Source organism: Carya illinoinensis, chromosome 16 (genome assembly GCF_018687715.1).
Source record: "Carya illinoinensis cultivar Pawnee chromosome 16, C.illinoinensisPawnee_v1, whole genome shotgun sequence".
NCBI lineage: Eukaryota > Viridiplantae > Streptophyta > Magnoliopsida > Fagales > Juglandaceae > Carya > Carya illinoinensis.
The window spans coordinates 9,567,681-9,586,569 of NC_056767.1; the positions used below are offsets into that span (position 1 = coordinate 9,567,681).

The window sequence follows — 18,889 nt, forward strand, 5'->3', positions numbered from 1 at the left end:
GGATGGATGGCCACTATGATGATCACTGCCGCTAGCGTTATGCTCAGAGTGAGCCTTTTGATTAACTCGCCAAGGCCTACACTAGCTCCTGCAATCTCTCTGAAGACTTGGGCTCCAAATGGTTTGTGGATACAGGGGCCTCGACCCATATGACTGCGAACCCTTCTCAACTGGTCCAATCTACAAGCTCCATGGGTATGGATTGTGTACTTGTTGGGAATGGTGCATCACTACCCATTACCCATATTGGTAAACTTTTTCCTACCCCAAATCTCCATCTTCTCGATGTTTTAGTTGTTCCTCCCCTCACCAAAAATTTGCTTTCCATTAGTAAATTAATATATGATTTTTCATCTGTTACATTTAATAATGATTTGTTTACTATTCAGAATCGCAAAACAGGAACGGTGGTGGCAACCAGCAAGCGTGATGGAGGTTTATATGTGCTCGAACAAGGCAATTCCACTTTTATTTCTGTCCTTAAAAATAAATCGCTTCATGCGTCATATGATTTATGGCATGCATGACTTGGATATGTCAATCATTCTATTATTTCTCTGTTAAATAAAAAAGGACAACTTTATCTTACGTCTTTGTTGCTTTCTCCTGCTTTATGTAGCACGTGTCAAATTGCAAGAAGTCATGCTATCCTTATTCTCGTAATGAACATAGGTCTTCTAATGTGCTTGATCTTATCCATTGTGACATCTGGGGTCCCTCCCCTGTCAAATCTAATTTAGGATTTGTCTACTATGTTCTTTTTATTGATGATTATTTTCACTTCACGTGGCTCTATACTTTGAAATTGAAATTTGATTTCTATAAGATTTTTCTTCAATTTCAAAATTTGTGGAAAATCAATATTTTGCTCGTATCAAAATTTTCCAAAGTGATGGAGGTGCTGAGTTTACCATTAATTTTTTTTCAAGATCATCTTTGTTCTTCTGGCATTCACCATCAACTCTCATGTCTATACACACCTGCCCAAAATGGCCATGCAGAAAGAAAACACCGCCATGTGATTGAGACCGGATTAGCACTTCTTTTTCATTCTCAGGTTTCTCCTTGTTTTTGGGTTGACGCCTTTAGCACTGCAGCTTATTTCATCAACCACTTTTCCACACCGCTTCTTGGAGGTAAATCACATTTTGAGATTTTTTATACTAACCCTCTGAATTATGAAAAATCTCATCCTTTTGGTTTCCATGTTTATCCTTGTCTGCGTGATTATATGCCTAATAAAATTTCTTCTCGCAGTATCACGTGTATTTTTCTGGGCTACAGTTCCTCTCACAAAGGTTTTCACTGCTTTGATCCCACCACCTTTAGGCTCAATATTACTTGCCATGCTCAATTTGATAAAACTCATTTTCCTTCCCTTGCTACCTCTCAGGCCCACCTGATATCCTCACTTCATTTCTTTAATTTCATTGAACCGAGTCTCATCTATGCAGATCAGCCTCCCTTTCCCTTTGATAGCTATTCCCGACATATTACTCAATCCGGATCTAATTCATGTATTATGTGTACTAATCCAATGGACGAGTCCTTGCAAGTTCCTCATTCTCTTGTAGGTCCCTCTTTGCAGCACTCGGCTCTAAGTCCATCTTCTCCTAAGCCCAATCCAGCTCCCCCACCTACTGCAGTGGTTTCGTTGGTCACTCACACTATGCTTACGAGAGTTAAAGTTGGCATTTTCAAGACTCGTTATCCAACACATCTCAGTTTGTTGGGCACTTCTAGTCTTCTTCCTTCTCTCATTACATCAACTAAACTTAAAGGTTTCAAATCTACTGCTAAGAATCCTGCTTGGCTTGTTGCCATGGATGAAGAAATTCATGCATTCAAGAATAATCATACCTGGGTTTTGGTCCCTCGCCCTGCCAACACTAACATTATGGGCTCCAAATGGGTTTTTTGGACCAAATACTTGCCCGATGGATCTGTTGAGCGCCTCAAAGCCCATCTTGTTGCCAAAGGTTATACACAAGTACCTAGTCTTGACTATACTGATACTTTCAGTCCTGTAATTAAGGCTATTACTGTTCGCATTGTACTCTCGCTTGCTGTGACACAGAAATGGCCTCTTTATCAACTTGATGTCAAGAACGCCTTCTTCAATGGTACTCTCATTGATCAAGTTTATATGGAACAACCTCTAGGATATATTGATCCTCGCTTTCCCAACCATGTTTGCCAATTGAAGAAAGCTCTCTATAGTCTCAAGCAAGCTCCTCGTGCATGTTTCAGCGCTTCAGCTCTTTTCTCATTCACCTTGATTTTTCTTGTAGCCATGTTAACACCTCTCTGTTTATTTTTCATCAAAATTCAAACATTATCTACTTGCTTCTTTATGTTGATGACATCATCATTATAGGCAACAATTTTTCACTTCTTGACAGCTTCACTTGTAAACTCAATTATGAGTTTGCCACTAAGGACTTGGGCTCTCTCAGCTTCTTTCTTGATTTTGAAGCTACCCTAACTTCTGATGGTCTCTTCATCAGTCAGCTCAAATATGCATGGGACATTCTTTCTCGAGCTCAGTTACTTAACAGTAAGCCTATTCACACTCCCATGATTGTTTCTCAGCATCTGTCTAGGGATGGCTCTTTGTTTTCTGACCCCACTTTCTACAGATCTCTTGTCGGTGCACTTCAATATTTGACCATCACCTGGCCTGACATTGCTCATGGTATCAACTCTGTCAGTCAATTCTTGCATGCACCCATTGAAGATCACTTTCTGGCTGTTAAGCGCATCCTTCGCTAAGTTAAAGGCACTATTCACTTTGGCTTGACTTTTTGCCCCTCCTCTTCTCCTGGTGCTCTTGTTTCCTACTATGATGCTGATTGGGTTGGCTGCATGCCCTGATACTCGCTGTTCACCTCTAGTTATTCTATCTATCTTGGTGATAATTTGGTTTCTTGGAGTGCTAAGAAACAATTGACTATCTCTCGTTCCAGCTGCGAATCTGAGTATCGTGCCCATACTTTCGTTGCCTCCGAACTTATTTGGCTCAGACATCTTCTGCGTGACCTCTATGTAACCATGCCTTAGCAGCCTTTCCTCTTATGTGACAACAAAAGTGCCATTTTTTTTTAGCTCCAATCTATTTTCACACAAGCAGGCTAAGCATGTTGAATTGGACTACCATTTTGTCTGTGAGCTTGTTGTCAAGGGTAAACTTCGCACACAACATGTCCCTGATCCAATCCGACGCTTAGCTTGCGGGGGAGTGTTGAGGATATCACTCCTCAACCACATTCTTCCCATACATTTCAAAGTTGACCAACATGATTCTAGGAGATTTGTTTGTATATTGTTTCCTTTTTAATTGTGTATGTATCACGGTTAAACAATTTGTAAAGGATTATATAAAGCAATACAACTCACCTCCAAAGGCAAGGTAAAATTTCAAACCTTCTCAAGGGATACCTTCACACTTCATGATCACACAAATATTTTCTGAACAAAAAATGGGATTTTCTTGGGTGGAAAAGAAAAGGATGCAAATACAATCTTCCCATAACAAGGATCTGAGAATTTTTTTTTTTTAATATCTTAATAATTTTTAACTAGATAGGTTCAGTTGGTGACTCCACAATCGTAGAATCAAAGCCAGCAACACAAGCGTTTGTTGACCTCTCTACATAAAAGCATAAGAAACGTTGAACTAAGAACCAGATTATAATAAGATCTGTGCTAGGATGATATGTAGAAAGGAATAATATGTACACATACAGAATCCAGCATGCCTATGGACGCAGTCTAAACCATTTTAGCTGTTTTTAATATATATATAGAAACACAAACTAAAAATAAAGCACTGGTTGTGCCTCTGCTGGTGCAGTTTCGTTGTTGCCAATCCGTATTGCTACGATTGCCGGGGACGGATTCAAACTACTTTCACGATGATCTGCCAAGTAAGAACCACCATATGGATGAAATAGCAAGTGCTGTGTTTAGTAAATGATGGCATACTTGCCCACTAGTACCTCCAAATTTACCTTCCTGTAAAGTGACATAACGGTTAAACCGTGCATCAAAGACCCCATCTTTGCTAGATGAGTACAATCTGCTCGGTACCAATTAATTATATCATTGGCTTGCAGTTGAACAATTAAATTAGCAGAATACTTTGTCATATCTCTAGGATCAAAGAAGCCAGGTTTTAGTTAATTAGCCTCTGAAGGTTTAACTAAGCATTAAAACCAACTCCCCTTCCAAACAAGCATTATAATTATTTGCTTGATTTCCAATAAACTATATAAATATATATAACCGAATTAAAGAATTAAAGATTGGTGCTTGAGTTATGAAATCAACACTTGTCCTAAAAATTTAAAATTTATAAGAAAATATAGATTTTATTATTTATTTTATATTTTAACATTCTCTCTCACGTGTGAGCTAGACTCCCTAATAGATGACCTGATATACGGAATATTTAACTAAATAAGATAAAGTATAAAGTCAGGTTCGAACTCAAAATCTCTTCTATGATATTATATAAAATCACCACTTGTTACAAAAGTTTAAGCTGACGGGAACATATATATTTTATTATTTAAAGTAATGTTATAAACAATCGTGAAATGCGTAAGCATCATACAGTCATTTTGAAAAAAAGCAGAGTCTACTAATAAAAAATTAATTAATTTTTTTATATGAGTCTTATATTTATTAATTATATTTTTTAAAATGATTATACGACGTTTACATATTCACGATTGTAAGTATTATTTTCTTTAATTGGAAATCCCGAGGAGCAGACATTTGAGAGCCAATATAACAGAAAACTAAACTACGTTAGAGTATAAGCAAGTAATCAAATATACCTTTCATTCAGTGACTGCCCGTATATTCTACTTTTTCTTTTTTTCTTTTTTCTTTCAAATATTTTTAAATATTTTTTTGAAAAATATATCAACACAATAATAATCAATTTCTTAATTATTAAATAAAAATATATATAAATAATCAAAATGAAGAAATTAAATCAGGAACGTACTATCATTTTTCAAGAATTATTAATAATTTCAAAATACGAACGCGTGGTACTCTTGTCCCATTGTATAAGAATATGTCTTTAAAAAGTAGCGTGCACGTAAAAATGACATTCTATCTATCAATTGGATGACAATATAATAATTTTTACGGGCTTTGTTAGATGTAGTGAATAAATATAGTTAGTATACAAACGGTTGTACAGAATAAATAAAAAAAATTATATAAATAATTTTTTTTTATATGAAATAATTTTTTTTTATATAAAATAATTTTTTTTATATAAATCTTATATTATTTTTTTTTTTCAAAACGACTACACATCAATTATATTTAACACTTGTAAAAATCATTTCTCAATTTTCACAGAGACAAGCACGTGCACATCGGTTGTATATCGACTATTGAGCCACCGTACGAGGATGTCTTGTCTCGTCAGCATCCTGAATATCATTTTCTTCCACTAATATCAAGGGCTCATCCTCAGTGTTAGCCAACTCAATAGCCCATCTTAATATCAGCCGGAAAACCGCAAGAGCCCATAAAAGGCCCATTATCCTTCTCAGCACCTTAAATACGAATTTTGTTATGTATAAATAAAGTCGCGTATATATTAATATTAATTATTTTATATTTAAAATTTAAATTAATATTATTTTTAATAAAATTTATTTTTTAATAAATTATAATAAATTAGTATACATATTAATATGTAAATACCTTGCAACTAAACTTTTTCATAAAGTATTATCGTTTATCCAATTCTATTTATCTTTTTTTAACATATTTTTTTTATCTGTTTGAAGAGTTGGAAGTTGGAACAAGGGGGCAGAACTGAATATAAGGTAGGGGGCTAAATTTTTTTAAAAAGATTAATTTATTATATAAATAATTATAATTTTTTTTATATAATTGAAATTACCTCCAATAATCAGACGTCCAAAACCTTTATTCAAATTGTCCCCCCACCCCCAAAATACTCACATGGCCCACTCTAAGGTTGGGTTTGGTTTTTAAAAATTTTCATCTTATTATTATAACCTTATTAAATTTCTATATAAAATATAATAAATAATTTAATTTTTTTTTAATTTTTTTAAATTCTAAAACAATAATAATATTTTTTCTTAAAACTTAAAATTTTCCTTTCTACTACAAAGTTATTCAAGCTATCACTGATACCTCTCTCTTTCTTTACTATACTACGTCTCTTTTTAAGATTTCTTTTCATTCTCTACAAGACGATGACACTAACGCTCAGGTGCAAAGCACATTTGCCATAATTTTCGGTTGATTTTCTCTTCAAGCAGTCTTCGCCAGACCACCAGTAACATGAGATTGACAGTTCCGGGAATGTTAATCTAAAACATGTATAGTGTATTAATGTACATTATTATTATTTACTTGCAAGAACAACTCTATTTTATTTTCTTTCATCTTCATTGTTAATTTTTCAAATCCATGAATCTATAAATTTATGAATCATGATGATTATAATTTATTTTGAGCTTGACTGCCTGAGCCATTGATGAGTCAATTTTTTTTTTTTTTTTTAATTTGTGATGACCCATTGATTATAATTTATTTATGAGAGACTCACATAGTCACATTTTTTTTTTGTTCACTTACTTTTGTGAAATTTATTTGTTATTCACATGTTTTTTTGTTCACTTAGTAATAATTACAAACTATAAAAAAAAATCTAACAACTTTATATCATTACTTATTAGGTACTTCTTAAGTTTATTCTTGATCTATATAATTTTCTTAAAGTATAGAAAAATATGAACAAGACAAGAACAGTTGATTATTTTTTAAAAAAGAAAGACGTGGACAACTTGAAGAGTAATATACATTTAGAGAGCTCGGTAACAACGGAATGTGATGCTCCTATCATTGATGAATGTCCCTCTAAAACTTCAAGAATCTAACCTGAAGAGATGGATGTTACCACTTTGGAACACGATCCAGGATTGTATCCACAGATATGAGAATTTCCTACCAACCTTCAAGATGAGATCCGACATGCCTATCTTAAAACTAGTCTATATCAACCTAAATTTTTAGAATATCAATTTTCAGGAATAGGCAATCAATGTCGCCGATTTCAATTTTCTTAATTTCAAATATATTCAAATTGGTTAGAGTACTCACCATCGAATAAGGCTGTATTTTGTCTTCCATGCTACATTTTTACTAAAAAATCAATGGGTCATCCACGATCATGCATTTACCAATAAAGGTTTTGACAATTGAAAAAAAGTGAAAGATAAAATGAATTGTCCTTTAATAGGACATGTGGGGAGAGATCCAAATTTATCACATAAAAATACTGTGACATGTTGTGAGGATCTAATGAATCAATTAAGACATATTGACAAATTAGTTGAAAAACAAGTATCAGTGTATCACAAGAGATGGAAAATAATTGGTTGCGGCTCAAAACTTCGATAGATAGTGTTCGATGGCTTACATTCCAAGCTTGTGTCTTTAAAGGTCATGATGAAAGTTCTGACTCAAAAAATTCAGGTAACTTCATTGAACTGATAAAACTTCTGGTAAGTTATAATGATAAAGTTGATGGAGTTGTCATGAAAAATGCTCTACAAAATGCCAAATAGATATCACCCAAAATTCAAAGGAAATTTTGCATATATTTGCAAATAAAGTGCGAAATGTGACTCGCGAAGAAATTGGGATAGCAAATTTTGTATTCTTGTTGACAAAACTTGGGATGAGTCTAAAAGAGAACTGGCTATCATTTTGAGGTTTGTTGATAAATATTATTTTATTAGAGAGCGATTTTCTTTATATCATGCATGTCAAAGATATCATGGCACTAAATTTAAAAAATGAGATATGTGTTCTTCTTTCTCGTTATGACCTTCAAATTGAGAATATTTGAGGTCAGGTAGAAGTAATATGCATGGTAAATGAAATGGATTACAAGGTTTATTTCTTAAATATTGTCCCTATACATATTATGTGCATTGTGGGCTCATAAACTACAATTAGCTTTAGTTGTAGCCTCTAGAGAAGCTAAACATGTTCATTAGTTCTTTGTCTATTTGACATTCTTTACAATCTGCTCAAGTTGTTGAAATTGAAAGTTTGATCACTTCCAATGAGATTGAGAGTAGAAAAGGGGCAAATCAAATTAGTATGCTATAATGAGCTAGAGATACTAGATGGGGATCTCATTTCTCAGTTATCAATACTATCTCAAATGAGAGATGAAATTATTCTTAATGTGGTGATGTTGAAGCGGCTTGCATGGTATTAATATTTTTTGAATTTATTCTGATATTACATACAATGAAAAAGTCATGGGAATCATTAATGCACTTTGCCAATATTTGCAACAAAAATTTCAAGATATTGTGAATGTCATGGGCCTAATTTCAACCACAAAAGTATTCGTTCAAAAGTTGAGAAATAATGGGTGGGAGTTTTTGCCTATTGATGTTAAATCATTTTGTAAAAATACCAAATTAACATTCCTGATATGAATGGATAATATACTAGAGCTCGAGGCAAATTATCTCATTATCAAGTTGACAAGTCATTGACAACAATGGAGCATCATTTTAGAATTAATATATTTACTACTACAACAAATTTCCCATTGCAAGAATTAAACTATAGATTTAACGACCATACAATGGAACTTCTCATTGTTAGTACTGTTTTAAACTCTAAAGGTGCATATAAATTATTTAAAATTAATGATATATGCAAATTGGTTGAGAAGTTTTATACAAAGGATTTTACTGAGCAAGAAGAATTCTATTTGAAAATTCAATTGTAGCATTATGAGCTTGATGTGCTGATGCATCTGTATTTTCAAGATATGTCTACATTATCTGAGCTATGCAGAGGATTAGAAATTTTAAAAAAGTTAAAGATTTATTATTTGATTGACATGTTAATTCATCTATTATTAACTCTTCTTGTTTCTACTACTACTACTGAATGAGCATTTCCTGCCATGAAATAAATTTATAAAAACTAGATTATGTACTCAAATGAAAGATCAATTTCTTGCAGATCATTTACTAGTATATATTGAGAAAAAAAAATTGTCAAGAATTTTACTTTAGAGATGATAATAGATGAATTTTATTCCATGAAAGATCATCGTTGAGCTTAATTTGAAGGCGATATCCTAATTTGATATTTCATTTTTTTTCTTTTTGTAATGGCCTCTAGCAAATTATAGAAATCTTATGAAAAATTATCTTATAAGATAATTTATAGACATATATTTTTTGTATACAATTTTATGACGTATGATTATTATTTTTTATACAGTCACGTGAAAAAAACACATATTAGTACTTCTACTCACACATACTACACACTTTGTCAATCGTCCCCCCAAACACCAAATCCTAGTTCCGCCCTTGAGTCAACTTGAACCATCCTTGATCATGATCACATTAGACATAAGAGTAACCAAAACGATAGGATCATGGGAACATTTCACACTATACATATGAATAGTGTCCATATTTTACTATTTACTTGCATTGTTTATGAATCTTGTGTAAAATGTTCCCGTGGACATATAATCCCTATGAGAGTAATACTACTGACAACATCATAGGTGAAACACCGGCATAATACTATTAACATGATCTCAAAGTTGTGTTTGGATTCTCAAATCTCATAATTGTGTAATACATGTTTACTACCTCAATTCATGTGTTAAGTGTAAATAACTTCTGGAAAAAAATTGTTTAGTGGAGAATTATTGGTTGAACTTTCAAGCATGCTTAACTTATTTAGCATTGATGAATCTGTGCTACATTTTCTGAGTTAAATTTTAGAACATACAGCTTTAACTACAAAGAGATCTTATAAAAGTATAACTGTAAATTGATATGATTTGATATAGTATATTAGATTGTAAAACTATTTTTATTGTAAAGTGATATAACATATCATTTAAAATCATGTTAGTTTGTGGCTGTAATACTTCTTTTAAGAAAATTGTGATCAATATCGTATATCACATTCTTTACTTTGTAAATAAGGATGTATACTTTTGACTTTATGGATTTCTTTCCTTCCATTTCCTCCAAAACCAATTAATCTTAACCAATTATGAAAAATACAAATTCTTGTTACATCACTATTATCCTTAGGGCCATTTGGTTACTAAGAATATATCAGAATATCTATAAATAGTAGTGCAAAAGTTTGTATTAAAATGTTTTATTGTATTTTGAGAAATGAGACAAAAAATATAATAAAAGTATTATAAAGTTAAAAATTTGTTTGAATATAAATTATTAATATTATTTTTGTTTTGAAATTTGAAAACATTGTATTATTTTTTGTGTTTTATTTGAAAGTTTGGAAAAGTTATAATTAACAACTATATCATTATTAAATGACAAAATTTGAAATTTGAAATTGAAAAATATTTTGTATTTGAGTGATGTTTGAAAAAGAAATATTTGAGAATATCTAAAAATAATTGTGTTCTCAAACAGACTCTTAGATTCTTAGTTATATTAGGGGTTGCCCTTGTCACACAACCCACAAATTAATTAAAATCAATCGGAATTTTCCTGGACAAGTAAATCTGTTGCACTATTATTGAAAATACTTCTTAAAGTTTTGCTCAAAGTGTTAATGAGATGGAATATACATATTAAAAGATTTGATTGACATATTCTTACCAATTTAAGATTTCGGAATAAGTAGTGATCTGCATGATATATTAAGAATATAATACAAATAGTTATATCTACGACTTCTTATCAATTTAAACTTTTAAAACAATTAAGAATTTCACATAACAACATGTCAAAACAAACGGTCTTCCCAAGGGAAGAGAATCATTTTTTTTTTCCAAGTATATAGTGTGGATGAACTTTTTATGCTGCCAGTACATGTTCCGTTCATATCAGCATTCTTAACAAACAACAACAATATTAACTAAACTATTGAGAAAGCTACAAAGTTTTCACACACATACAGAGTATGGATCAGTGCCATATGCCAATCGGGAAGCCGATCGAAGGCTGGTCTGTTTGACATATTTATATTAAGAAGAATATCGAAAAGTTCTTCCACCCATCTTATAAAATACTCTTAACGAACAACTTGTGAAGCAAAAAAGACAGCTCTATTCAGGCAATCTGGGCCTGAAGTATTTAGCATGTCAGAAGCTAGCAGGAAACCCATCTGCAGTGTCTGCAAAAAATATCCCTTTTCTCCAAAAGTGGTATACTAGCATGATAATTAATCAATTATACGTGTGGAGGTAATGATATTTATTTATTTTTTCTTTCATGTAGTCGTGATCCGATATGACTTAATGATTGATTGGAAGCTGGTGATTAGAAGTTCTTTAAAGCTTAAAAGCGACCTTTAAACTAATTGTCAGAAGTCATGCACGTTAAGCTTTGCGTGAAAAGATGGGAGTTTTGCTCAAACTGTTTGTTGGTCCTTGTCAATATTCATGGAATGGCAAATGACAATTAAAAAAATTCTATTTTTCAGTCTGTGCATTTAGTAAAATATTTATACGATATAATTTGATTTAAATGATAAATTTTAAAATTTGAATTTAATAAATTAAATTCACGGTAAGAAAATTGCTCAGTTATAATCAGTTATTTCATGCAAAAATAATTATTTTCTATAAAAATAAATTTATTTTAGTCGTAGATAGTCATTCTTGTCGCATATAATTCATCGTAAATAATCATTCTTATTGCATATCTTACCATTTAAATATTCTATATGATATGTTCTAAACACTGACTCAATAATTTGTTAGCATGCAGAAGATTAGAAGGAGAGGGGAGGGGGGACAAACGAAGTGATAATCAATATTTAAAAGGCAAATTCTACTTTCTACAACTGTACTATCATCTTAGATAACCCAATAAATTGTATAGGACTCACATGGAATTGTTGGGGAACAAAAAAAAAAAAAAAAAGAAGGTGAAGTGGAATTGACGATCCCATGACAGGCACAATAATTCAAAGGCAACGACAAATGAAACTTATAATGGAGAATCGTTTTGGATCACTTTTGTCAGCTGAAGCTGCTTTTTTTGCTGCTTATAATAATTTCAAACTTAAAACAGTAAAACCCCTAAAGCATTCAGAGAATGAAAAAAAGCTTTGGGCGAGTGTTCGTTGTCTTGAATGACAGGAAGACCTGCTTTACGCAAAATCAACCTAGTGGACAATATTAAGTCGGCACTTATAAAAGATGAAAATGAGATAAGAACGTAATATATTTTATAATTAAAAAAACAAAATTCGGTGTCATTGACAAAAACCGACTACCTAAAGAAAGGCTACGAGTAACCTCATTTGAAGGCTAAATTCTATCATTGTTGAAATATAAATTAAATAATAAAATCAACTTTTTTTTATCAATTGAAACTCTTGAAATAATTAGTGATGATTTTATATAGTATCGGGATAGATTGAAATTCTGAATTCGAGCTCTAACTCTAGACTCTACCTCATTAAACGAGATATTATATTGTGGTTGATTCAGTATTATTGCACGCTAGGTATTCTTCGCTGCAGCTTATTGATTTGGGGTTTGAACATAGAAAGGACAAGATGCATGATGATCAAAATTATAAATTCATGTACTGAAACTGTATGTTGTTTTGCTGTCATCATCATGATCTATCACCCGGCCATCTGCATATATGTTTGTATCTTGATACAGGATATATATACAGTACCCATTTTAGATGATCATGCATATAATCAAAGAAAAATCCATAATTTTTTGTTATTTTCTTTCAAATGGTCATGTAAATGTCCATTCAAAAGATAAATAAATGAACATCATGATCATGTAAAAGCTTGAGCTAACTTTATAATGCAATTAGAGATGTATCAGGATTGTAGACGGTACTTGTCGAAGAAAATAACCAAGGAACAGATCATGGCGTGCACCAAAAAGTATCAAACTCAATACATATTGTACAATCAATTAAAGGTAAATGGTACAAGCAGAGTGATGCCGACACTTGCTGCTTTTTTGTTAGTCATGTCATGGTTAGATAACATATATAGACCCTTTTTTGTTTGGATTTTTTCTCATTCATCAATAATTGTAGTTTAGGCAGAAAGGAGTCCTTCCATATATATACTCCACACCCAACATCTGATCTTCCTTTAATTGATGGTTTTGGACATTGTTGTTGAAGATGAATGAATATCCTTTGAGCAAATTAAGCCTTAATCATTTAATTTTAAGTGTATGTGATAATTAAAAGAGTAATGCTATGGACAAGTTTCAAATGCACAAGTTTTTTGTAAAAAAATAGACCTCATTGGGAAAAAGAGGATTTTTTACACTTTTCATGGTGGGATCTACTTTTTAATAAAAGACGTAAACGAGACTTATACATTTGAGGGGTAAATCTTAACTAAACTTACAACATCCACCTTCAAAGATGATGTGCACCTGTACTCATTTGCCCATATGGTTCACTCCCTGGTTCCAAAGCGGTAAATACCTGCCCCTACCCCATCTTTAACCTTTTATGGTTAAGTTCTATAAACTTATTCGCCTTAAAACACAAGTCTATCCAAAAGAGAATGTTCCAGATGAGAGTAATGGTCCCTCTTTTCTTAATTAGCATTGCCTGGCATGCCTCTACATCTGAACAAGACTACATGACCATGTTCAGACATTTAAGAAGGGGCCATGGCAACTACAAAAAAGTGACTGAGAAAGAGAGAGTCACTATGCAAAGGAAATTCCATGGATAAACAGGAAATGTGTTTGAGGAAAGATGAGCTGCACCTCAATAATTAGTGAGGGGCTTGGGGATATGGGTTTTGAGAAAAAAAATTAAATAGAAAAGCATAAAAGTTTTTGACGTTGATGCTCTATGTAATGATCAGAGAGGCACATGCCAAACCAACATTGCCGCAGTCCTTTCTCCCTCTTTTTCCCCAGTTTTTTTTTTCCTTTCCTTTCCCTTCTTCCCCACTTCTGTGTGTGGTCCGACCCTTCCTTATCTTATCACGTTTTCCCTTTGCTTTTCCATCCCTAAACGTGGTCACATCAAGTAATTTTCCTCCCCATTTTTCTCTCTTAATCAATTTGATGATGTGTTTGATGTGTTTTTCTTCCAATCCCCACTTAAAAGATTCCAAAGGACAACCCAACCTAGAAGTGATCGACCAACGTCCAAAACTCCTTTATAGATCATCATCCATCCTAGACGACCCCTCTCCTTTCTCTATATCTATCCTAACTCACAGACACCAATCTATCTCCAACAGGACATTTTAGTTTCCTTGAACCAAAACCTCAAAACAGAAGTTAAAGAATGCCTCCTGTCCACTCTAGCCCGTTCTTCCAAATGGAGAATCCCGCAATACTATCCTTGCTCCGGCATAGTACTACTCCGGGGGAGAAACGTACAAAATCCACCGGCGGGCTCCTGAAAATGTTCAAGCTCTTCCCCATGTTGACCTCAGGGTGCAAGATGGTGGCACTTTTGGGCAGACCCAGAAAGCCTCTACTCAAAGACAATGCCACAACGGGTACTATCTTCGGTTATCGCAAAGGGAGAATGAGTCTAGCCATTCAAGAGGACCCTCATTGCATGCCCATCTTCGTCATCGAGCTGCCCATGCACAGCAGTGCTTTCCACAAGGAAATGGCGTCGGACATCGTAAGAATTGCGCTGGAGAGTGAAACTAAAACCCAGAAAAAGAAGCTGTTAGAGGAGTTTGTTTGGGCAGTATACTGTAATGGAAGAAAGACTGGGTATTCCATCAGGAGAAAGCAAATGTCCGACGATGAACTTTATGTCATGCAGCATTTGCGAGGGGTTTCCATGGGCGCCGGGGTTCTTCCCAGCCCCTCGGAAAAGGAAACGGCGGATGGGGAATTGACGTACATGAGAGCAAGATTCGAAAGAGTTGTTGGATCTAAGGATTCTGAATCTTTGTACATGATAAATCCTGATGGTGCAGCAGGGCCAGAATTGAGTATTTTCTTTGTGAGGGCTCATTAGAGTTTTGATTATCTAGTAGAACTATATATATAAACCAAGAACTTTGATCAAAGTTACATAAAAATCATTTTCTCAAGCCTTTTGCTCGTTCAATGATTAAATCAAAAACGTTTCGCTTCTGTTTTCTTTTTCTTTCTTTTGGTTGAGTTGATTCCCACAAGGATATCACTAAGTTTTCATCAAAATTTACGTTGGGTTATAACATGGCACGCATCACCAAATTAACCTTCATTTCCCTTTGTTGCAATTGAAAGTCCGTTGATGACTTTGTTTTCTGCGAGAAGTTTGGGGTAAGTCTCATGATCTGGAGTACCTTTGGGAGAGATTGCAGAGTATCCGATTGTGGAGAGTTCTCAGCTCGATTTTACTTTAAGGGCACTATGCTAAACTAGCCAGCGTAACCACAAAATAGGATTCTCTCAATTTCATTTGGAAAAGATAAGCATGAGGTATGTTAACAATTTTCATCATGTTGACACGAAACACGAATTTATTTACTTCTGCCATTTAGGATAGCGCAACTATATTGTCAAAGTCTAGAGCTGAGCACCGATCAAGTCGGAATTGGATTAAGCTTTTTCTCACTCCGACTCTGATTTCTAATTTCACATATGAAAAGTGCAAAATCCGATTCGACTCCAACTTTGTTAAAATGAAGGAGAATTGCCTATGTCTGATAGTAATATTATGATGTGTATATAATTATATTAGACTATTAGTCTATTTATATTATAGTATAAATATGTTATTCTATAATAATTAACGCGTACTAGTATAATATTGATTTAATTATATAAGTTCTAGACTTTTTATATGAGTATATATGATCAATTATAAATAATACATATTTTTATAACTTATATATATATGCTAATATCAGAGTTGGATGTATAAGTCGTAAGTGGATGTCAGTGTGATTTACTCCGGAGTCAGTTGCTAAAGTCTGAAGAAGAGGTCGAATGACAGTCAAAATCGGAGGTTGGAGTCATTACCAGAGTCGGATTTTCAGACTTTTACACAACCTTGCATCAAACTTAGATAAATGTTTGGCCTGGCATAAAATGATTTGTGCTTTATACTAAGGTTTGGTTTCCAAAAGCCTTTTAATTCATTTTATCTTATCTTATCTCATTATTATAATTTTTTCAAATTCTTATACAAAATACAGTAAACAATTTAACTTTTTTAAATTTTAAAATAATAATAATATTTTAACAATATTTTATTTAAATTTCGATTTTCATCTTAACTTATCTAATCTCAATTTACTATCCAGACCTCCTAAGCGAGCTACTCTGTCTGTGCAAACTTGTTACAAAATGACTTGGCAAGTCTTGCTTGTATAAAAAGCTACTCAAAAATTTAACCAATAAAAAAATTGGTTAACATATATATCAGCATGTAAAATTAGGGCTGAGCAACCAGGTACCGGACCAGGTATCCAGGTATACCCGGCTCGGAACCCGGATTCCAAATCCGGGCCGAAATCTGGCCCAGATACGCCCGGGTTATGACCCGGGCTGGAACCCAGATTGATCCGAATTTTTACAACCCGGAAATCCGTGTTCCGACCTCTACCCGGGGCATTTTTTTTTTAAGCCTATATTATTAAACTTTTTTCAGGAAAAAAATATTGTGGCACTCTTTTTATTACAAATTTAGATTCTCCATTATATCGAAAGGGACATCCAATTCTGTGAAGCTGACCCTAAGACACCACTGAGTATATTGCCAATCAGGCACATGCATCGGATGGTGACCTCTTGGATTATTAAGCCCACTAAACTCCACACCAGCTTTTAATTCATACGCTTATTGATGGGTATTGGAATATTGATGAGTCTAAGCCATACACTTCGATGATCAGGATTCATGCATATGAAATTATTGAAGAAATCTGGCCATATATATATATATATATATATTAAATTGAGCTGTGTTGTGGGGGGGGGGGGGAAGGGGGGAAGTTCTAGCTCATGTGTCTCTCGGGGAAATGGAGAGATATAACTAATATATATATATATATATATATTAATACAGTTTCTTTCTTAAGCATTAAAAGGAAATGGAGAGACAAAAAAGGAGGAAGAAGAAAGAGATCCTGGGGCATTTGACTTGTATAGTCTGAGGGGGCCCTGCAAACAGATAAATAACAGTGAACTTGATTAAAAAATGACACTTTGAAATATTAATGAATAAACCATTACGGAAGTGGATTTCAAGTTTACATACTTCAAAAAATAATTGTGGTTTGCAGTAGAGAGTCAATCTGGACAGCACTTCAACTCGTTCCCCCTTGCCAAGATCCTTGAAGTAATCCTTGTATCGTGTAATATCTGCTGTGGCAGACATCAAGACCACCCTGTAAAATTTTAGTTAGATCCTCTTATAACCTTAGCCCCAACTCTTCCAATCAAAACTATGCATTTACAAAAAGAATAGATATCCACCATTCCTTAGAAGTTTAAAAGATATAGTCAAGCAAACAACTGGATAATGAAGTAGAACAAACTCAATCAGGGCATTTAAATTAATTTGGTTAAAAAAATTCAGTACATTAATTCCACCAAGAACAACATTAGAAAGAAACTGTCAACCTGAGGTCATTGTTTTTTATCAGAAACTGCTCCAGGCAGACAAGAACAAGATCAGATTCTATTGATCTTTCATGTACTTCATCAGCAACTTGTGGCATTAAAAAACTCATGCATAAGTCAATTATTACAAGATCCATTCAACAAGCATTACCAAATGGTTGCACAAGTTGCTGAGATATGGGGGCCCCTAGAACCAGCAAACAAGCACAAAATATGCAGAACCTACATGATAAAACCAAATCAATAAACTCTTTGGAACTCAACCAAGGACAAGCACAAAATCTCTTACCTCCATTAACAACCCCCTCCTAAAAATAAAATCTTTATTCTGTCAAATTAACAGTAATTGGGCATATATGGTTCATGGAGAGGAGCCAAAGTCATCAATGCTAGACTTTATAAAAAATATTCAAAGGCCAGAATTAATTTATAAGAATATTGGATTGAGGCGGAACAGCATGGAGAATAATAATATAGGATCAGACTAGGGGCCTCTTTTCTTCATCTTGTCCTACATTTTCTATTTCGATTATCTCATCATGATCAGTGCTAGACTTTTGAAATGGGAGTCCTCAATTAATGAAAACCAAAACCAGCGACAAGAATTTGTGAGGGATTTTTCACTCATACTGGGCCAATTAAGAATTTGTGAGGGATTTTTTCATGCAATATTAATTGATCACGTACAATTAATGCTAGCTCCAATTGCTATGCATGCAAATGCACCATATATGCCAACAAACATCATATATAATAGACCAACAAGTACTACTGATCCTAACTTACATGCAAATCATGCTTGGCCTCATTGAAAACTTGAGATCCCAGCTGGATCATTCATCACATATGGACCAAAATATTGTTATATATACATGCTTTTTCTAGAGAAAGCCGGCCATGTAATATATACATGCTTTTTCTAGAGAAAGCAGGCCATGTAAAAGAGTAAAAGATCAATACAGATTGAATAGCCAAAATCTGATGGCATCAAAGGATTTTCTATTTCTATTTACAAGTTCGCAACCATCTTAGAAACTTAAGGCTCCATTTACTTTGGATTAGTCAGGAATGAAGTCTCTGTCTAACAAATCACACCCAAAAACAAATCACACCCAAAAATAAATCACACCCAAGAAAAAGATGGAAGTTCCCAACCATGAAGAAAGTTAAATTTTTATGGTATCTTCTCATTTTGTTTATTCTATAACGAAATACTAAAGATTGGTACCTCTATTTCTAGAAAACCCAAATGAGCAGAGA

General features: G+C 33.5%; 1 protein-coding gene across 1 annotated transcript; it reads left to right on the forward strand.

Annotated features, from left to right (window-relative positions):
* Positions 1–13,939: 13,939 nt before the first annotated feature.
* On the forward strand, positions 13,940–15,151 carry LOC122298467 (protein MIZU-KUSSEI 1-like). Its single transcript, XM_043108218.1, has one exon. The coding sequence runs from the start codon at positions 14,340–14,342 to the stop codon at positions 15,030–15,032; it is 693 nt and encodes a 230-aa protein (XP_042964152.1). The 5' UTR covers positions 13,940–14,339; the 3' UTR covers positions 15,033–15,151.
* Positions 15,152–18,889: the final 3,738 nt, after the last annotated feature.